Here is a 22960-nt window from a genome sequence, read left to right as displayed (position 1 = left end):
CGTGATTTTACCGAAAGAACCAAGAAGATGTATTCAACGTTTGACACCGGGACTCGGAGAGAAGGAACTCGCAGACAGAATTCGCTCCGCCGGTCGTATCATCATCTTCCCCGGTCGGTCGGCGGGGGCGACGGTGCTGACGGGGTTGGAGGCTGGGGCGACTCGAACGCCGATCCACCGCCTCCCCACCACCCCATGATGATGCTGCTGCCGCTGCCGCTGCTGATATGAGGCCGTGTTAACGATGACTGTGATTGATGAGTCACTACGCTCATTAGGGCCGTTGACAAAACATCCCCAATGTAGCAGGAACTCTCCTTGCAGCAATTCTTGAGACTCAGCGAGGCTGTCCCCCGTAAATAAGACGGCATTATTACTTTCACATTGAACATTCGTCAATCATCTTCATCATCATCATCATCATCGGCGAACTTCGCGCTTCTGCGATGTTCACGGTCCACTCGGCAAGCTGCACGTGAGACGATCTCATCAGCCGCGTCCCCTCGGCAGCCGCGCGCCCCCACCCCCAGCACCCCCCCCCCCCCCAGAACCACCACCACCACCCCCAGCACCACCACCACCACCCCCAGCACCCCCCCCCCCCACCCCCAGCACCCCCCCCCCCCAGAACCACCACCACCACCCCCAGCACCACCACCACCCCCACCACCCCCAGCACCACCACCCCCAGCACCACCACCACCCCCACCACCCCCAGCACCACCACTCCCAGCACCACCACCACCACCCCCACTACCCCCAGCACCACCACCACCCCCACCACCCCCAGCACCACCACCACCACCACCCCCACCACCCCCACCACCCCCAGCACCACCACCACCCCCACCACCCCCAGCACCACCACCACCACCACCCCCACCACCCCCACCACCCCCAGCACCACCACCACCCCCAGCACCACCACCCCCAGCACCACCACCACCCCCAGCACCACCACCCCCAGCACCACCACCACCATCCCCAGCACCACCACCACCCCCAGCACCACCACAACCCCCAGCACCACCACAACGCCCAGCACCACCACCCCCAGCACCACCACCACCCCCAGCACCACCACCACCCCCAGCACCACCACCACCTCAGCACCACCACCACCCCCAGCACCACCACCACCACCCCCCCCCCCAGCACCACCACCACCTCAGCACCACCACCACCTCAGCACCACCCCCAGCACCACCACCCCCCCCCAGCACCACCACCACCTCAGCACCACCACCACCCCCAGCACCACCACCACCCCCAGCACCACCACCACCCCCAGCACCACCACCACCTCAGCACCACCACCACCCCCAGCACCACCACCACCACCCCCCCCCCCCCCAGCACCACCACCACCTCAGCACCACCACCACCTCAGCACCACTCCCAGCACTACCACCACCCCCACCACCACTCCCAGCACCACCACCCCCCCCCCCCCAGCACCACCACCACCTCAGCACCACCACCACCCCCAGCACCACCACCACCCCCAACACCACCACCACCACCTCAGCACCACCACCACCCCCAGCACCACCACCACCCCCAGCACCACCACCACCCCCAGCACCACCACCACCCCCAGCACCACCACCACCACCTCAGCACCACCACCCCCTGTGCGCTCGACAGCTGGCGCCGGGCCGCACGCGCCAGCACGAGAGTGATTCTTCACTCGAGTGAGCAGCGATTGTGCGCGGCTCGCGTCCTGGCGTAACGACGAGCGCGCCGTGGGGGTGGTGGTGGTGGTGCTGGGAGTGGTGGTGGGAGGAAGGTGGTGCTGGGGGTGGTGGTGCTGGGGGGGTGGTGGTGGTGGTGGTGGTGAGGGTGGTGGGGGGGGTGGGGGGGGTGCAGGGTGAGTTTGGGAAGGAGCAGTGACGCACGCGACACGTGTGTGTAAGCCGTAGAGGGGGGGGGGAGAAGGGGGGTGTGGGGGGCACGGCAGTATAGAGAGACTGGGGGGGGGGGCACGGCGATATGGAGACACTGGACGGATGAACGCGTGGACGTTTCTCTTCGCAAGCGGCAGACGCGCCGCGCGCGATCGCCGGATGCAGAACGAGCAGCGAACGACACGAACAGACCCCCCGCTGCGTGTTCACGAGCCACCTCCGTTTTTCTACGGCGCGCGATATCCAATTGAGGTGCAAACATTCCCAGCGCTGCTGCGCAACAAACATCCTTCAGGCCAGATGCCGCCTCGAGCAGGAGGAGTTCCCGAGTGGAGGAGTCCCTTCTGTCGCGGCAGTGGCGCTCGCGGGGCAATTGCAGGGGCCGCCCCTTTACCTTTGTGCAATGCAAGTCACGAGGTGGCCCTGCGTGCCCCACACTATAACAAAGACAAAGAACACCCGTATAGCCTGTAACAGACTGTTGAGGGCAAGTGCTGTTCGCAAGCCCGGCACGTGCACACGAGGGGGTGGGTGGCCAGCACCACGCCGGGCCGCCTTTGTTTCCCTAGTGGCGATGTTTACGCATCGCACCATGTTACTGATTTGAGGCTGAGTCCACCTGACGGGAGGCCCAGGACCGGTTCAGATAATCGTCACTGGTGTTGGCCTTGAACGGGAATCGAACTCGGGTCGCCAGTTTCGTAGCGCAGCACGTTAACCGCTACACTTACGCACATACACACACACGTAGATATATAGACTTAAACTAAACTCTTCTTATTTTACCAGGTCAAGCCCACGGAGCTATGTAGTAGCTCAACAAAGTGGCTTATCGTCGTGTGGAAATCTAAAGCAGCAGCCAAATACGCTGAGCGCGTGATGTTGATTCTAAATGTGGAGGGGAAAACCGGAGGACCCGGAGAAAATTTTAAGTGACCACAGAGATAGAGAGAGAGAGAGACACCGCAAACTCCAAATATACAGCAGCAGGCGTCAAGGTCGGGATCGGGATCGAACCCACGACCTCCTGCACACCAGGCGAGGTAGTTAACATCTCCTAGCCACCGCGATGATGATGAGAGAGAGAGACACCGCAGCCTCCAAATACACAGCAGGCGTCAGGGTCGGGATCAAACCCACGACCTCCTGTACACCAGGCGAGGTAGTTAACATCTCACCACCGCAGCGCGCCTTTTTAACGAAGTGATAGAGAGAACACGCGCCACTCAGTTCCTGAAGAAGCTCCCAGCGCGTGGAGCGAAACGTCGGACGTCATGCAGAACAGCGGAGTCCGCCCGTGCACCCGACTTAATACTATTAGAGGGTTTTTAAATCTCTGGTGTTATTATAAAAAGTGAAGTCTACAGCAGCAAACCAAGGAACCTTGAAGAACTTACACATCGCATTGTTGTTAGTGCTGTATCATCACCCTTCCCTAAAGCTGCGTTACAAAATATGTTTTCAGAGTTTGAACGCGGAATTAGATTAATTATAGTGAATAATGGACCACATGTAGAAGTTTATTTCTAATTTGAGAATATCTAATTAATACCATACAAAAAAATAAACTTAAACTTATTCCTATTACATGTATTCATATTACATTTACGTCAGTATCTCGAATAACAATAAAAACGATTAAATGTTATTTTTTGCATTTTCGTTTTCGGACACCCTATACATTATACATACACGGCAGCTGTGAATACGTCATTATCTCGTGGATTTGACGCATTATAAGTTGGCTCAGCTCCTGGCCGTGCTGTTTGGGCTGTGTTGGACTGCGCGAAGTTCGTCCGAGTAATTGGTACGAGCCGTGATCCGTCATACGAACTATGTACACGGTGCCCTTATAATCGAGTCGTGGGCTCACTCTGTGGATTGGCTTGTGTCTAATGGGACAGGCTTGTAATTTTCTCTCTCCCCTTCTCCTATACATGATGCTATTAGAATCGAGTCGTGGGCTCACTGTGTGGATTGGCTTGTGTCTAATGGGACAGGCTTGTAATTTTCTCTCTCCCCTTCTCCAATATATGATGCCCTTATAATCGAGTCGTGGGCTCACCCTGTGGATTGGCTTGTGTCTAATGGGACAGGCTTGTAATTTTCTCTCTCCCCTTCTCCTATACATGATGCTATTAGAATCGAGTCGTGGGCTCACTGTGTGGATTGGCTTGTGTCTAATGGGACAGGCTTGTAATTTTCTCTCTCCCCTTCTCCAATATATGATGCCCTTATAATCGAGTCGTGGGCTCACTGTGTGGATTGGCTTGTGTCTAATGGGACAGGCTTGTAATTGTGTTCTCTCCCCCCTTCTCCAATACATGATGCCATTAGAATCGAATCGTGGGCTCACTGTGTGGATTGGCTTGTGTCTAATGGGACAGGCTTGTAATCTTGTTCTCCCTCCCCCCTTCTCCATTTGCAGGAGCAGCTTTGATTTTGACTACGACTACTACCGAGAGGATTTCTACAATCGGTGAGAAATCAACGCGGCCGTGAATGTGCAGACTCGAGGGCAGACTATCCTACGGGCGAGCTGATCCGACACTTACCTGACACGGCTCTTCAGACGCTCACGGCTCAAATCTCCATTCAACCAAGCTCTTGACAAAAGGCATTGGTTTATGAAGCGGAGAGGGTGATGATGGGGGTAGAGTGAGATGAGAGGGGAGAGGTAGGAGAGTACGTGGAGGGGAGTAGAGTGAGATGAGAGGGGAGAGGTAGGAGAGTGCGTCGAGGGGAGTAGAGTGAGATGAGAGGGGAGAGGCAGGAGAGTGCGTGGAGGGGAGTAGAGCGAGATGAGAGGGGAGAGGTAGGAGAGTGCGTCGAGGGGAGTAGAGTGAGATGAGAGGGGAGAGGCAGGAGAGTGCGTGGAGGGGAGTAGAGTGAGATGAGAGGGGAGAGGTAGGAGAGTGCGTGGAGGGGAGTAGAGTGAGATGAGAGGGGAGAGGTAGGAGAGTGCGTGGAGGGGAGTCGAGTGAGATGAGAAGGGAGAGGGAGGCATTCGCCTGTCTTTGGAAGACCTTGAAATTGGCCAAACATTCCAATGCGGGACCCTGCTGAATTAGAGTCAACTGCTGGCTAATTGACAGCATGCATGCATGTATGTGCGGCTATCATTACGCTCCATCATCCATGCTAAATATATATTCTCACATTTGCACTTCGGCGACCCTGTTGTACGTGTGGAGTATTTTCGGCCGCCGATGCTTCCAGATCGCCGCGCGTTCACAGCCGTCTCATCATCATCAGCAGCCCCTCGTTTTGTTTTCTTTCTCCAAAATAAGCATAAAGGTGCAGCCCTGCAATTTCTTGCCGGCAGAAGGGTTTCCATGAGAGAGAGCGATGGAGAGAGGGAGAGGGAGCTTTCAGGAGGCAATCTTGGGGGGGGGGGGGGTGCATTTGGCCTCCTCTATGGCAGGAGCATTTGGAGACGCCAGCGTTCCTCGCCGAGGAAATTACTTTAATGGCGAGCAATCTTCCCCGCGAGATGCTTGCGTCCTGCGGAGTCGCTCGACGCTTTTGTTTTTCTCGAGAGCGGTGGCGCAGCTGTTTGCGCAACCGCGCTACCAAAACGGGCTCCAGGGTGGCTAGGAGATGTTAACTACCTCGCCTGGTATACAGGAGATCGTGGGTTCGATCTCGACCCTGACGCCTGCTGCTGTATATTTGGAGTTTGCGTGTCTCTCTCTCATCATCATCACGGTGGCTAGGAGATGTTTACTACCTCGCCCGGTATACAGGAGATCTTGGGTTCGATCTCGACCCTGACGCCTGCTGCTGTATATTTGGAGTTTGCGTGTCTCTCTCTCTCCCCGTGGTCGCGTGGATTTTTCTCCGGGTCCTCCAGTTGTTCCCTCCACATTTAGACTCAACGTGAGTTTAGAGTATTTGGCTGCTCTACATCCACACGTGATACGCCGCTTCGTTGCGCTATCACAAATGATGAGTGTCAAGTGAACAAGAGTTACATAGTTCGGTGGGGCCTTAGCTGGCAACATACAAATGGTAAAAAATGATATTCCCAGCCACGGCTAATTCAGTGGCATGTGATGTCTGAAAACCGGTCCTGGCCTCCCACCCCCCCTCCGCTTCGTCAACCCAACACGGACCAGCGTAGTGAAGTATGGTCAAACGACCACCGTGCCCGACGAGGCGTGGGTAGGCCTTCATCCAGCAACGGATCGATAGAGGCGCTGTAAGCTATCATCCCCATTACAACGACGGTGTATAATTATAATGACACGTGGCAGAATTCCGTCGGGGAGAAAAAAAAACGCAGATGGTGACAAAGTCGGTGCAACGGGAAAAAATGAAAAGTGCACAAAGAAGCGTGGAGGCGCAATGCACGCTGGGGGGAATGACGCGGAGAGAGACACGGTGAGAGTAGTGGCAAGAGAACGTCTTGGTGTGGCACTCCAGGAGATTGCTAGCGGAGGAGCCGAGATTCAAAATATATCACGGGTGGACGGGGTATGTGTATGTATGTCGATGTGAGTCTATGGTTGGACTTTTTCGCACCGTACGTTGCCGACCGTGCTAATCAGAGGTGCTGTGTTGAGTCTATGGGCAGTGTTGAGTCTATGGGCAGTGTTGAGTCTATGGGCAGTGTTGAGTCTATGGGCAGAGTTGAGTCTATGGGCAGAGTTGAGTCTATGGGTAGTGTTAATCTATGGGCAGTGTTGAGTCTATGGGCAGTGTTGAGTCTATGGGCAGAGTTGAGTCTATGGGCAGAGTTGAGTCTATGGGTAGTGTTAATCTATGGGCAGTGTTGAGTCTATGGGTAGTGTTAATCTATGGACAGTGTTGAGTCTATGGGTAGTGTTAGTCTATAGGCAGAGTTGAGTCTATGGGTAGTGTTAGTCTATGGGCAGTGTTGAATCTATGGGCAGAGTTGAGTCTATGGGTAGTGTTAATCTATGGGCAGTGTTGAGTCTATGGGTAGTGTTAATCTATGGACAGTGTTGAGTCTATGGGTAGTGTTAATCTATGGGCAGAGTTGAGTCTATAGGTAGTGTTAATCTATGGACAGAGTTGAGTCTATAGGCAGTGTTAATCTATGGGTAGCAGTGTGTATGTATGTTTGACTTCTTCGCATCGTGCGTAGCCAACTGTGCTAATCGGAGGGGCGGTGTGTGGGCGGTCGACCCAAAGGCAACCCTGCCCCGGCCGGCACGGGCGAAGCGTTCCCAACGCGCTCGCCCTTTGCGGAGAGCGACGCTGCATGCAACGCAGAGGTGGGGAAATCGCTTCGGCCGACTGATCGGAACGTTTTGTCATTCCTGAGATAATCGTGCAATAAATGGTCTCCCCAGTGCATTAGCAGAAATTAAGCAATTATATTAGCACTGGTGCCGGATGAAATTGTTCTGAATGTGTGTGGGTTTTTTTTTTATCTCTCTTAAGGCCGTTGCTGAAATTGGCTGATGTTTCACGTGAGCGAGAGGAAATAGGCCGCTATTTCTTTTGGGCGCCTGGCAAATACTGATGTTGTTTGTTGTTCTTGTGTTAGCGCAATACATATTTGCTCGTTTGTTTATTCATTCCGGGACAGCCACGCTGAGTCTCAAAGATTAGAAGATAATTTTTTTCAGGAAGGTCCCGCTACATTGGGATGTATTGCCAACACCAATTAAGTTGTGTGGGTGGGTAGGAGGGAGGTGGGGGGGGGGTGTTTTAGCAATGAGAGGAAACCGGAGAACCCCATCAGAGGAAACTCACGTGGGACAGGTGGGGAAAACCATACAAAAAGGCTCGTATTCTTTCAATAGCGTATCCCTCTACTACTTCCTGCCCTCATCCTTAAACCCTTCACCATCCTCCCCCTTTCCCTTCCTAACCTCGCCCCTCCCTTTCCCTATCATCACCCATCCTTGCCATCTATTACCCCTACCCCCCAACACTCAAACCCCATCGCATGTCCCCATCAGACGATATTAATGTACAATTTATCACTTTCATGGTGGGGTTTGTGTGTCCCAACGACCCTCAGACGTACGTCGCCTGGAGCCGTGTACTCCCGGTAGGGTCTCCCTTGGCGAACAGGTCCGATGGGGAGATTCCAGAAAAATAACGGGCCAAAAAAATCCTCTCGCGAATGATTAAACAATACAAACATCACACTCCTGGAGTCAGGCCTGGGGGGGTGGTGGTCGCAAGCAAGCGCCTAGTGGGCGGGTGACCCACGCAACCCGGTCGGGCCCAGGCTCGAAACAGCCTCGTGGCACCATACTGTGGGCCCACCACCACCCGCAAGACAAAGTGTGAGTGGCAGGTGCGATGTCGGTGTGGCAGGGAGTGGGATGGTCATACTCTTAGTTCCTCGTAGTGTCGTGCTGGAGTCTGTCTCCAGGGAACGGGAGGTCTGGACAGCCTTACTCAACACGCTGCCACTGCGACCATCACCAGGACAAGCGGACTGAAATGGAGAAACGAACGCTTTGACAAAAGCGCTATTGTCTAAAATCCTAGATAAGATAATACGAAATTTTCTTTTTTTTAAACACAACGCGGAAAGGCGCCCCTGGTCTGGAATCAAACCCAGGCGCTTTCTCGCCGTGATGCGCGAGTTCTTACGGCGTTGACGATGGCGCGCGCACGCGGAGAATGGGAGATGTGTCTGCGTGCACGTTTACGGCCGACGACGTATTTGGTAACACAATAAACGAAAGATATCTCGCTCTCTCTCTCCTCCATGCATCAGTGCCCTCCCTTCCTCCCACCTGCCCCCCTCCCACCTCCCCAATGCCAACTATCAAACCCAAACTGCGGGGAGCTGTAAACTATAAACTATTAAACAAAAACATATTTTATTTCATTTTACTGGGTGAGGCCCCACTGAGCTATACATCACTTTTTCAGAAGCGACCTGGCTATCACAGAGTATAGCTCAACGAAGTGGTGCACCACGTGGAAATGTATAGCAGCAGCCAAACACTCTAAACGCGTGATGTTGAGTCTAAATGTGGAGGAAAAAAACAGAGGACCCGGAGAAAAATCCACGCGACCACCGGGAGAGAGAGAGAGACACACACGCAAACTCCAAATATACAGCTGGCGTCAGGGTCGGGATCGTAGCCACGACCTCCTGTGTACCGGGCGAGGTAGTAAACATCTCCTAGCCACCGTGGCCAATCGGCGTTGCCACCTCTTGAGTTAGGTAATGGTACAGACTCATCACGGTGAGGGGGGGGAAGGTGAATTTATTTCCATTGCAGTCTGACGCTCACCCTTGCCCCGTGTTAATTCATCAGCGCACATCAACAATAGTTTTTTTTTCTACACATCCTGTCAGCCACAGAGCCTTTCTTATTGTGGTTCATAATTTTCATTATTTGTTCAGTACAAGCAAACTCTGTATCGGTTTTGACGTAGTGTCTCATCATCGTCATCATCATCAGCAGCAAGAGTCCAGACTCGCTTGAACCAATTCTAGCGACTTGCCAGACGTTGCGGGCACGTGACTCTCTCTGGTTTGTTGCAAAACCCCACTGACCAGCGTGGTGAAGTATGGTCAAACAACGGCCCCGTAACGCAGCGTGGGGGGGAGGCCTTAACGCAGCAGTGGATTGACAACGGGCGATGAGCGAAAGTGCGAACAATGATCATGATGTACGTAGCGTTTACGACCGACGGTGAAGGGTCCTTCCACACGCGGTTGTACTGCGTGTGTGTTGAATTTCTTTCGCACCGTACGTAGCCAACCGCGCTAATCGGAGGTGCCAGGGATGGACAACAAACGAAATACAAAAAGTAGTTTTAAAGAAATTAGTCCATCAATCTAGATGATGATTTAAAAGTTCACTGCTCCAGTGGTTTCATAACATCAGAAGGAAGAGCGTTCCAGACGGCCGCGGAAGCGCGTCTGGAAAGCGGCGTTCGATGCGGTGACCACCACCTTTGTTCGATGGCTGAGCCAAAATCCGCTGCTGCTGCTGCGTCGTGGATGAGCACCGGAGTTCACGCGATGATGGATTTTGCAAATCTAACTCGCTCGCGATCAGCCCGATACCCCCCCCCCCCCACTCGGATACCCCCCCCCCCGCCTCGCCCAGACCCCCATGCACTCTATCCCAGCCTACACGTGCGCAAAGCGTGGGCGCGCACTTAACCCGGCGTGCTGCTCGTAAATTGAAAGCCGAGCAGCAGCCTCGTAGACGCGAGAGCATCGCCTCTCTGGGAAGGAGTGCCGCGTGTTTAATGGCCAAGAGAGCATCGAGGCCATTCGGCTACGCGGGGGTCACCATGAAATGAGACTGCGCCAAGCCGCAGGATGTTCCCCGGTGGTGCAGCCCTCAAAGCACAGCGCTCCGGCGCGCTGTCCGGTCGTGCAGTCGCGTAGAAGTTGTTCGCCACGAAGTTCGACGTTTGGCACCACGTGCCGGCAGCTTCTTCGGGGAATGAATGGGAAGGAAGCTCTCTGATTTTGTGAAAGGGTAATAAGCTCACGGCGCGTGCAGCGAAATGCTGGGCACCTTCTGGGAGCAGAACGATACAATGCTGCGGTGTGTTCTGGGAACAGAACGATACAATGCTGCGGTGTGTTCTGGGAGCAGAACGATACAATGCTGCGGTGTGTTCTGGGAGCAGAACGATACAATGCTGCGGTGTGTTCTGGGAACAGAACGATACAATGCTGCGGTGTGTTCTGGGAGCAGAACGATACAATGCTGCGGTGTGTTCTGGGAGCAGAACGATACAATGCTGCGGTGTGTTCTGGGAACAGAACGATACAATGCTGCGGTGTGTTCTGGGAACAGAACGATACAATGCTGCGGTGTGTTCTGGGAACAGAACGATACAATGCTGCGGTGTGTTCTGGGAACAGAACGATACAATGCTGCGGTGTGTTCTGGGAGCAGAACGATACAATGCTGCGGTGTGTTCTGGGAGCAGAACGATACAATGCTGCGGTGTGTTCTGGGAACAGAACGATACAATGCTGCGGTGTGTTCTGGGAACAGAACGATACAATGCTGCGGTGTGTTCTGGGAACAGAACGATACAATGCTGCGGTGTGTTCTGGGAACAGAACGATACAATGCTGCGGTGTGTTCTAGGAACAGAACGATACAATGCTGCGGTGGGGTCTAGGAACAGAACGATACAATGCTGCGGTGGGGTCTAGGAACAGAACGGTTCAATGCTTGCGGTGCGTTCTAAGGTCGAACCGTGCGTGTGCTCCTCGGCACGACGACCGACGTTTCGCTCCACGTGCCGGGAGCTTTTTCGGGCGCATAATTCAGAACGAATAGCTGCATTTGGGTCCTGAGGAGGCTCCCATAATGTGGAGCGAAACGTCAGACGTCGCGCCAAACAACGCGCGCTACTACGACCCGAACCGAACACCAAATCGGAGCGCTCCGGATGCTGAGTGCCGCAAACGTTGCTTAGGCCTTCCCAAGGGGTGCCGTTTTTAAGTTTTGTTAGCACAAATGTTTGCACGTATATGTATGTTGAACTTCTTTCACACCGTACGTAGCCACCCGCGCTAATCGGAGGTGCGAGCACGGGTGTCATAGGTCAACAAATGCGGCGTGGCCAATGACGGAGAGCAATGATTATTATTATCGTACGGCAAATTAAAGCTCGCGCGCGCATTGAACTGAGCCAGGTTACGGGAGAATGTTGACGTGAGGCTAATGGGAGGAAAGTTCCAAAGCGAACAAGCACGTTTGTCTAACTGAGCAAGGCTATTGGGACTCGAGGGAATTGAGCGGGGCAAGTGCGAAGCAAGCGGAATGGCGTTGAAGTTGCTGGGTTCTGCAGAGCGGTGGTTGAACACTGGACGGGTGAGAGTGTGAAAGAGTCGGTTTTAGTGGAACAAACGCGTGACATGGGCGGAGGCATCGAGGCACAACGTCGATCAGAACAATAAGTAGTGGCGATACAGGAGTGACAAAGGACTGACTGTACGGCAGTAAGAGAATCACAACTCCGTTCGCACAGGCGCAGCAAGCAGCCGAACTGCTCGATGATGCATTCTACGACACACGTGATTTAAGAGGTACATGAACTATTCACAATTTTTTTTTTTACCAGGTGAGGCCCCACTGAGCTGCGTTATCTCTTGTTCAGAAGCGACCTGGCTGTCACAGATGATAGCTCAACGAAGTGGCCTATCATCACGTGCGCGTTTATAGCAGCCACATTACTATGAACTCACGTTGATTCTAAATGTGGAGGGAAAAAACTGGAGGACCCGGAGAAAAATTCACGCGACCACGGGGAGAGAGACACACACAAACTCCAAATATACACAGCAGACGTCAGGGTCGGAATCGGACCTACGACCTCCTGTATACAAGGCGAGGTTGTTAACATCTCATAGCTACCGTGATCATGATGAGAGAGAGACACACAAACTCCAAATATGTAGCAGGCGTCAGTGTCGGGATCGAACCCACGATCTCCTGTATACCGAGAGAGGTAGTTAACATCTTCTAGCCACCGTGATGATGATGAGAGAGACACACAAACTCCAAATATGCAGCAGGCGTCAGGGTCGGGATCGAACCCACGATCTCCTGTATACCGGGAGAGGTAGTTAACATATCATAGCTACCGTGATGATGATGAGAGAGAGACACGCAAACTCCAAATATACAGCAGGCATCAGGGTCGTGGAGGATGACCCTATACAGGTGGGATGACGGGGTGGGGGGCGGGCTACGTGAGCCCACGCGCCGGGTGCGGCGAACAGAGGTGGTTAATTGGCGAGCCGTCGAGTCCCGGCGCTAATTGGCACACCTGGCGTGGGTAAGAGTCTAAAAGTTTCCCGGACTGGCAGGAGAGTGGCTCCCGGGGACAGCCAGCTTAGCCAGCCTTCACCGCTGCATCCCTATCAACAGCAGCAGCAGCAACAACAACAACAACCGCCACTAAGTGGCGGTGACGCCACCACGGCGCTTTGGCAAGGCGAGGAGCACTTTGGGGCCACGTGAAGTGTCGATGATTTGCTGCTGACAGGTCACAGGTCAGATCCTGCTTCCACGGGTTCACGGAGATAACTGGCAGATGCACCACCTGTGTCCCCCTACTGTGCCAAACTTGCACCGTTTTAGCCGCCCGGTGCTTCGGTCGTTGTTGTGAGCGTGGCACCTCCGCTATTGCTGGAGGGCGACTGCCTCCCGACTGCCCAGTAGCGGCGTCCTTCACGAGCCTCCTCCTCCACAGAGGCCGACCTTGACACCGCTGGTCCACCCAGCCCCACATCCTCCTGTACCACATCAGCTCCGTCTCTTCTCCAGCACCTATCATCACCACCACCATCACAGCCACAACAACAACAACAACAACCCACGCACCTTATTTCCCTCCTTCCTCCTCGATTGTTTATATTTTTTTCTGGAACTCTCTTGCGCCCGAGCGGTACACAATTGTAAGAAATAATTTGCGTTTCGCGACGGCGGCGGTGAGTCTCGCGGTTTCGCTCGCGGTCCGCGTTTCCCATTGTTCGGGAAGGCGCGCTCCCTCCGTTTTGTTTGGTTCGCTCGGCACGCGAAGAAGGCGAGCAGGAGATTTACATTTAAATTAGGGGCGGCTCGGCCCTCCGCCGTGTTTGCACGCAGCGCGTCTGTGTGCGTCTGCCCGCGCGCGTGTGTGTGTGTATGTACGTGGGTTGTGTGTGTGTGTGTACGTGGGGTGTGTGTGTGTGTGTGTACGTGGGGTGTGTGCGTCTGCGCGCGCGCGCGTGTGTGTGTGTGTATGTACGTGGGTTGTGTGTGTGTACGTGGGATGTGTGTGTACCTGGCGTGTGTTTGTGTGTGTACGTGGGGAGCGGTGGTGAAGCGGTTAGCGCGCTGCGCTACGAACCTGGCGACCCGAGTTCGATTCCGGCTCACGGCCAACACCAGTGACGATTATATGAACCGGTCTTGGGTCTCCCCTGGGTCGACTCAGCCTCAAATGACTACCTGGTGCGGTGTGTAAACATCGACACTGCGGAGACAAAGGCGGCCGGGCGTGGTGTTGGCCACCCACCCCCTCGTGTGCCGTGCCGGCCTTCGGTGTTGGCTAACAGCACTCGCCCCAACAGTCTGTTAAGGCTGCCTCGCAGGCGGGGGAGATAACGCCTCGGCCAAATAAATGAGCATGTCGCAAATAAGTCTATGAAAGATATTGTCTAAGAAGGGTCATCGCCAGAAACGTTGTTATTAGATATTAATGTTTTCTTAGTGTTGTTTTGTCGTTCACGGTTGACAATGCTAATAATCCCGGAACTACAATTAAAACTTACATAACGTGTTTCACAAGTCGTCTCAAGGTGTCGTAGATTCCAGGAATTGTTTTATCCCAAAAACGCAACTTATTAAATTAATATTTTTTTAAAAATCATTGAAAAGGGGTTATTTTAAATATGTCAGTGTGTTCACACCAAAAACACATTTACGAATTAATATATATTTTAAAGATAATAAATAGATTTCTAGATTTAATTTAACAACATTCTTTAACTCAAGAGTATCTTATGCACGTGGTGTGTACCACTTATATGCGGGTACCGCCATTCCAAAGAAGCATATTCTGCCTATTAATATTGGCTTTGTTAATTGGATGAGGTTAAAGGTGCAACCCTGCAATTGCTTTGCTCACACTGTGCATCAGTTAACCCCCCGCCCCCCACCTCGCATCTGAATAAATGAGTGCACCACAATTTCGATTTAAAGCTTTCGTGACTGCAGGGATTCATCTTCTTGGTTCTTTCGGTAAAGTCACGTAGAATTGAAATAATAAAATAAATTATTTTATTATTTTTACTTTTATTATTTCAATTCTACGTGACTTTACCGAAAGAAACAAGAAGAGTGCACCACAGTTAGTCGTCACACGTGGTGGGGTAAAGTATGGGTACTCACACCTCCGTTCAAAACGTCTTCCGATGCGCATTTTAGAAGCGCTCTCCTCTCTCTCTCTTGAGTTCCCTCTCGTAGTGGAGTCCGTTCCGCCAGCGGGTGGCGTAAGCCGGCAGTTTGCGGGGCTGCGCCCCTATCACAAAGGGCTTCGTAACGGCCACGTGCGGCATCACTGCGCTGGAGGCTGCTGTTAAACGCCACGGTGGCGAGGAGATGTTAACTACCTCGCCCGGTATACAGGAGGCAGTGGGCTCGATCCCCACCCTGACGCCTGCTGTATATTTGGTGTTTGCGTGTTTCTCTCCCCGTGGCCGCGTGGATTTCGCTGCAGGTCCTCCGGTTTTCCCCTCCACATTTAGAATCAACATCACGCGTTTCCAGTATTTGCCTGCCGTAAATGTCCGCGTGATGGGCCACTTCTCTGAGCTAACATCTGTGGCCAGGTCGCTTCTGAATGAGAGCTACAGTCCACAGCTCAGCAGGGGCATTACCTGGCAAAATAAATAGAAAAATGTTGCTTACATTTTTTTCATCAAGTCGCCGCATTCGGCTCGCTCGGTAAGCTCTCGCCGGGTTTGACGGTTGCTGCTGCCGCCGTTGTTAAAGCCGCTGCGTCCGTCCGCCGCCCCGCCAGGCTTTACGAGTTCCCCGTGCGGGCACCGCCACCGCCGCTGCCGCCGCTGCCCCCGCTGGCCCTGCTGCCGGCCAAGCGGCCCCGCATCTCGGCGCCGGCTCCGCCACGCCGGGGCAAGGGCGGCTTCCCCATGAAGGGCGGCCCACGCTCCACCATCACTGGCACCGCGGCCCCCGCACCAAAACGTGAGCACCCCCACCCCTCCCACCGCCCCCTCCCCCCTCCCTCGCAACCCCCACCCCCCTGGCCCCCAGCAGCAAGCGCTGTCTTTCTTTCTCTCTTTGTCGACGCAGCAGATGCTTGGCCGATCAGTTGGTCAGTCGGTCGGTCATCCGATCTATGAAACTATTTTTAAATCCTTTATATTAAGTTCACTTGCTTGTGCGCTTACGACCGTGCAAATATTTCGGTCGTTTTTTAACCCACTTCCCGCGATCCAATCGAGCTGACATTTTGCACACAGACTCGTTGTGCGTGACTATTTATTTTCGTGAAAATTTTTTTCCAAAATTTTCAACATTTTAGGAAACAAAAATTGTATATTTAATTACCAATTGCTTAATGGTGGCAGCCATCTCAAGCCAGATGACGAGAGGACTCTAGCCGCCACGCATATAAAGGATTTATAGTGAAAAACTTTGTTTTTACGGGTTAATTTTTTATTTTACCGGGTAAGGCCCCACTGAGCTGCTATAGATCTTTTTCAGAAGCTACCTGGCTATCACATATGGTAGCTCAACGGAGTGGCTCATCGCGTGGAAATGTATAACAGACAAATATTCTTAACGCACGTTGATTCTTAATGTGGAGGGAAAAACTGGTGGGCCCGGAGAAAAATCCACGCCACCAACGGTGAGAGAGACACGCAAACTCCCAAATATACAGCAGGTGTCAGGGTCGGGATTGAACCCACGATCTCCTGCATACCAGGCGCGAGAGATCATATCTCGCCACCGTGGCACAATCGGACGGTCGGTCCGTCGATTGCTCGATTGGTCCTGCTCACTTTCCAGGAAGCCAAACCACACGGAGTGCAAGCGGCTGGGTGGTGGGTGGCAGTGTGAGTTTCTACCCCTTTGTTTGCTGACACGCTGCTTGAGCCACGCCTGGGCTGTGCCAAGCTAGCTCAGCACGGGTCCAAAAGAGGCGTGCTGGGCTTGTTTTTTCCACGGCAGAAGCCCGTGCCGTGCCGTTGGTGGCGTCACACGCAAATGAGCGCTCCAATCGGTCCAGCCCCTGTGCCAGATTCCGATGTCTTGTGAGGCCTGGCGCATCACGGTTTTGTTTTATTCCACGGCTCGAACCGGCAAATATCCCGGTGGGGAAACCGCCCGTCAGAGCTCGCAAACGGGTTTTGATTCCTTACCCATACCCGTACCCGGATGCACCAGGGTCGCAAATGGGTACCCGTACCCTTACCCGGCCGGGTACGGGTAGCCGGGTATCGGGTAGGGGTATTGGGTACCCGGTTGCGACTTCTGCCGCTTGTGCCGCGAGTGCGCCGTGCCTCGCCGTCGGTACAAATGGTGTCTGAGTAATCCCTGCCGTGGCCTCCCTGCTGCTTCTCTCTCTCTCTGTCGCGCGCCTCTGGCAGTGCGGGCCCTGAGTCTGCAGGCCATCAAGGGGGAGCTGCGGCAGGTGAAGTTCCGCATCGATTCGCTCCTGGAGAATCTGGAGAAGATCGAGAAGGAGCAGAGACCTCAGAACGGTGGGTTTGGTTCGCGCGTGGCCGACTCCGAAAGGCGACGCAAAAAACTAAACTCGCGATAAACGAGGCAAACAGAAAAAAGTAATATTTAAAAATACTTTTTTTAAAACGCGCTTTAATGAAATGTACCGTACGAGTAATGGAAGAACTCCACGACTCCAGGAAGTAGCCCCGAAGCTTGCCATAACGTAAGGGACTGTGGTGATTTACAGCCAGCGTGAGTTGAGCGTGGACTATTAGACCCAAGCCGAAACATAAGATATACAAACATTGCTTAAATATATATATATTATTTTTAATGATAGAATATAGTATTGTCATCAGCGTGACATACGTATACCAAGTTTGCAGTCGATACGACATTGGGAAGTGGGTTAAAATTGAGTTACAAGAGTTGAGGATACAACAGACAGAGTGAGTTAAATAAAAGCGTGTAAAAAAAACGACGTTTCGAATTCACCGCGAGTAATCGGTTCTCGTGTTCGCCGTGCGTGCATCGGATTGCGATTGCGAGGATTGGATTTGATCCTCGATGAAAATGGGATGCTGATGTTATGTTGATGCGCACCCCCCACCTCCCCCATTTACGGATGAATCCGAAAATCTGGCCTCGTTACGGAATGTATGATTGTCCCAGAAATATTGACATCACAAAGCGACGTGTGTCACAAAGGCATATTACGTGAGCAGGATGGAAGTGATTCGAAGCAGATGTGAAATTGGCATCCCTACATCATGTTTAGTTTTTGTTTTATCTCCGTAAATATAAAGCGTAATCGTTCATGCACAGACGAGCGCGAAGGTGGCGGCCAGGAGGCGAGTCAATTGCCCAAGTTTTACGGTCCTCTCCACATTAAGATGTTTTCAGCCAATCACACACGTGGGAGAAAACCGGAGCAGCCCCGAGAAAACCAACGCATGTGAGGGTGGAAACACGCGATCCCAATGGAGAAGGAACTTGATGATATTAGTCCTCACTTCACCGCACGTACCGCCTTCTCCTGGCGAGCCAGAGTACGGTTTCCTCCTCGGTGCCCGACGGGAATGGAGTTTCGCAACGTTTTGTGCGACCCACCAACTCCTCGTCCTCCACAGCGCTGGATTTACAGGCGTGCGTAGCCGCCACCACCGCCACCCGGCTGCACTGACGAGCATTGGTGAGATTATGGAGAAACAATTGGAGCCACACAGCGTTGAGAGACCTTCATCCGACGGTGGATTATCAAATACAATTGTGATGGCGACTTGGACGCAATTGTCTTGAGATGGTTTCTTTAGTGCTCACACTCGAACAGGCGGAGACCCCCACTGCAACATCCCCGAGTCTCCCACGCAACTCTCCCTTATACACGGTCCGAGGCCACGCCCCTATTCCCGAACCTTCTCGCTGGTTCTAGACCGCTCGCTCCACCGGCAGACTCCACCGTCCTCTTCCGTCACCTGGTCATGCTCCAATTCACGATCATTCCCGTAGCCACCAGTCCACTCGCACTGCAGGCTGACTCCCCTGTCATTACTTCCCGTGGCCACTAGTCCACTCGCACTGCAGGCTGACTCCCCTGTCATTACCTCCCGTGGCCACTAGTCCACTCGCACTGCAGGCTGACTCCCCTGTCATTACCTCCCGTGGTCACTAGTCCACTCGCACTGCAGGCTGACTCCCCTGTCATTACCTCCCGTGGCCACTAGTCCACTCGCACTGCAGGCTGACTCCCCTGTCATCACCTCCCGTGGCCACTAGTCCATTCGCACAGTAGGTTGACTCAACTGTCATTACACATATATTATATATATTTTTTATTCATATCTTATTTTAAGCTACACAATTTAAGGATCAGCGAAATCAGTGGAAGTCCACGTCCAGCAGCGTATTAATCATGGCACATGATGAGGATACATTAAAAGTGCCCATAGAAATCGTAATCATCTTTTTTTCTTTTTGTTTAAAGGAGACTTGGGATTTAAGCCGGTGTACGCACGTGAAAGAAAAAGCTTTCAATCTTCGTCTCTCTCCGTTGGATAGAATTACGACACGACGTCGTCGCCTATTTTTATGCTCAGCAACTCCAGGAGACGAAACGAAAAGAGTTCGCTCGCAAACAAGAACATTCATTGTGAAAGCATATTTAAATTGAAAGGCCTCCTGGTGGTTTTGTGTTCTTTTGAAGGTGGCGTGCGCGTGCGTGCGTGCGTGCATGTGCGCGTGTGTTTTTTGTTAACCGCTATCGTAGAGGCTAGCGAGGGGAGCGGTTGCGGTTATTGATGCTGCTCACGGCCAACACCAGTGACGATTATCTGAACCGGTCCTGGGCCTCCCCTAGGTCGACTCAGCCTCAAATGAGTACCTGGTGCGGTGTGTAGTAAACATCGCCACGAGGGAGACAAAGGCGGCCGGGCGTTGGTGCTGGCCACTCGCCCCCTCGTGTGCCGTCCAGGCCTTCGTAGGCGCTGCTCGCTAACAGCACTTTGCCCCCAAACAGTCTGTCACAGGCTATACGGGTATCTTTGTCTTTGTTTGTTTTTTACCATTTCTCAGTTCATTGCGAGAGGTTCAAGCGACCCCTTTAAATTTCCTGTCAATCTTTTACGGGGGAAACACGAGGCCCTCGGGCGACGCTGATTAAACGGCTGTCATTTCATCGATTTCATTTCTTAATGATGATTTTTTTTTCATTTTTGACCCCCCCCCCCCCACCACCGTTTGAAAAATGGACACGGCCGGCTTGCCCGTTTGGTCATTTTTCTTTCGCCCCAACAACAACAACAACAACAACGCGCCCGGCTCTCTCTCTCCCGCACGATTGCCTGCCCTCCCCATAGTCCATAGCCACACCTGAAGGGGGGAAAAAATTAATTTTTTTTTTTACCGTAAACGATTAGGATCGTATGACTGTGGACAGAAATTGCTATGTTTATTCCCACCAATGACCTCTGTGGCATGTTGTGCTGAAATCAATAGGAGCCAAATTTGTTTAAAAAATATGTATGCATTGGTGTGTTCTGCCGGAGTGGCCTGCCCTTGTTGATTTACCTTTGCGTAGCTTGTTGTTGTTGTAATACTGACTATAGATACGCAGAGGCACGGACCTCTGTCAGCCTCCTGCATGCGCAAGAGGCATGTGCCGCAGTGTGAGATTGTAACGTCAATTCTGGAATTCCGGAATTAATAAATACAATTTAAAAAGAAACAAAAATTAACAAGTGAAGGGACTGCCATTGGCAGTGGGCTGCAAGCACGAATTAGAAAAAAAATCAACTCGCCACATTCCTCGCGAATACCACCGCTGCGCAGGCAAACATAAAATAGGCCGACGTTTCAGGCATTGACCCATCATCAGTGTCCATTGTCTAAAAGAGAGTACTAATGTGCAAAAGGCCCATTTCCCAAACCATCTAATATATATAACACGAGAGCGTCAATGACCTCGGATATAGTGCGGCTGCGAAAGAGGCTCTCCATCCAAACATACGACAGATATAAATCGAGATATAGCGAGTTATTGTTATTCTTGGTTCTTTCGGTAAAGTCACGTAGAAGGGAAATAATAAAATAATACAAATATAAAACAATAAAAATTCTCACGACGTTTCGACTGCAACACAAGCAATCATCATCAGGTGTGAAATCCACAGCAAGAATTTTTTTTTAAAGTGGCGGTTTTTCCCTTCTACGTGACATTACCGAACGATCCAATAATATTAATCCCTGCAGTCACGAAAGCTTTAAATCAAAATTTTAGTTATTGTTGTTTGTCAATAATGCTTCTATACTCCTTGGATAGATGAATGCAATTGCTCGTTCGTAACAAATGTGAAAACATTCTAATTCAATGTATGAATATGAATTACAAATTTGAAATTCTAAACACCCCGCAAAGAGATGTATTTTCTATTATTCGAAGAAAGCAGAAGAGAAGATGAAAGAGGGAGAACTGAGAGAGAGAGAGGGGAGAGTGGAATAAAAATGCCCATACGTTTCGTCCAAACGAACACAATATCGTCAGGAAATTGGATTTCTAATGCGCCATTCTCAGACACACACACACACGAACGCGCTCAGTTTGCGTCGGGGTGTAACGATCAGCGCAGACAAACGCGCTTTGTCCGGCCTGAAGCAAATAATCCCCCCATGCCCACCCCTCGGCATGATGATGTTATCAACAAAGCATGGCGTTGTGGGTAGAAAACTGGTATTGTGTGAAAACCCCACCCGTTCGTGCTTCGTTGTGCCACAGCGTCAAGGTTTTTGTTGACTTTTCTAACAATTAGTTTTTTCCCCTTTTGGCGTCATCTGGTCCAACCCATGTGAGACTAGGCTCTAAGGAATACTGTCTCGGGTGTGGACTAATCAACTTCAAGGACAGTGCATACATTATCAGAGTTGTGTTTTTTGTTTGCATTATGACTGCAGGTATTGTGGTCTATGCAAACATGACTCCTTGTAAAAAAAGGTGTCAGTTTTGTTGCCAGATAGAAGGGTAAAAAAAATAATTATCAATTCGTTTTTAATTATTTTAGCAGGTAAAGCCCCACTGAACAGCTCTTTGTTCAGGATCGTCCTGGCCATCGCACACGATCGCCCGACGAGAGGCGGCTGATGATCGTGTGGAAATTCACAGCGGCCGAATACTCCGAACGCACGTTTCATTGCGATCCCGAATCGGTGTCGCGGAAAGTACGACATCGTTGATTCATTGACGAGTGCGCATAGCACACCGCCGGTGTGCCGCGTCGCATTTGTCGTGGTTGAGCCGTTTGCGCTGTCGCTGCAGGGGCCCGGCACTTCGAGCGATGCGATCTCCTCGAGTGAGAGGAGATGGAGAGAGAGAGAGAGAGAAATGGCAGAGAGACCGACTGACTCGCAGTTGGAGAGTTCGCGCTTGGAATACTTCGAGTCGGCGGAGGTGGGGGTGGGGGTACATTTTCACCGCAGTTGACGTTATGAATAGGTTGACATCAGCGGATACATTGAATTGCAGATTATGCCTCGAAAGGTCAAAATTATGCACGGTCCTAACGGGCCGTTGCGCAGGTTGTCGCGGGTGTGCTCCACAGCTGTCTGCCATTCGTTTTCGGGCAGTGAGCGCGTGTTGCTAATCCGATTGGCGCCCGACGTTTTTCGCCCTGGTGCTTTTGAAGGAAGAAGTTCCCGGCGCAGTGGTTTTTTTTCCACAGCTGTACGGAATGCGAACGACTCCTTGCTTCCAATGATAGACAAAGATAAAGATGCCCCGTGTAGCCTCAACAGACTCTTGGGGCAAGTGCTGTTAGCGAGTAGCACGTATGAGGGCCAGCGTAGCACACGATGGAGGGGTGGGTGGGCAACACCACACTCGACCGCCTTTGTCTCCCCAGTGGCGATGTTTACACATTGCACCAGGTACCCATTTGAGGCCGCGTCAACCTAGGAGAGGCCCACAACCGGCTCAGATATGAGTCAACCGCGACACCACTGCTTCACAATGATAGACACACACGCACAAGCTCGGTATGCCATGCAAGTCAGCAATGAACCTTTGATATATGTGTATACCGTATATCAATACACACACGTGTGTGTGTGTGTGGCATGATCGAATTCCCGGTTCTCATAAGCTCCCATGAAATATAATAAAACGGTGAGCCATTAGGCACAAAGCACCATGCAGCCCCAGTCTAATAACATTTTTTTTTCTATAATCGAGGCACAAAGGAATTTCCCAAGCAGCCCCGGAGTAATGAGGCAAGGAATAACATTCTCCAGAGCCGTGCCGGTCATTACCGCTGCCCCATGCGTGGTTCGCTGTGCATTTTGGGTCGTAAAATGTGGGCAAAGGTGGAGCCCTGCAGTGGCCCGATTGCATTCCATGCTGGC

At 52.2% G+C, this 22960-nt stretch overlaps 1 protein-coding gene across 1 annotated transcript in view; it reads left to right on the top strand.

The window, feature by feature from the left end:
- The window catches only part of LOC144732312 (RNA-binding Raly-like protein), a 97111-nt gene that overhangs the window by 65497 nt on the left and 8654 nt on the right, over nucleotides 1-22960 (top strand). The window contains exons 4-6 of the mRNA XM_078613782.1: nucleotides 4336-4386; nucleotides 15399-15583; nucleotides 16993-17106. Of these exons, the coding sequence (XP_078469908.1) occupies nucleotides 4336-4386; nucleotides 15399-15583; nucleotides 16993-17106 (350 nt within the window). The remainder of the gene's footprint in view (nucleotides 1-4335; nucleotides 4387-15398; nucleotides 15584-16992; nucleotides 17107-22960) is intronic.

The sequence above is a fragment of the Lampetra planeri genome, chromosome 42 (assembly GCF_965212315.1).
Source record: "Lampetra planeri chromosome 42, kcLamPlan1.2.h2, whole genome shotgun sequence".
Lineage (NCBI taxonomy): Eukaryota > Metazoa > Chordata > Hyperoartia > Petromyzontiformes > Petromyzontidae > Lampetra > Lampetra planeri.
The sequence above is the reverse complement of the archived record's forward strand: the minus strand, read 5'-3'. Positions and strand labels throughout refer to the sequence as shown.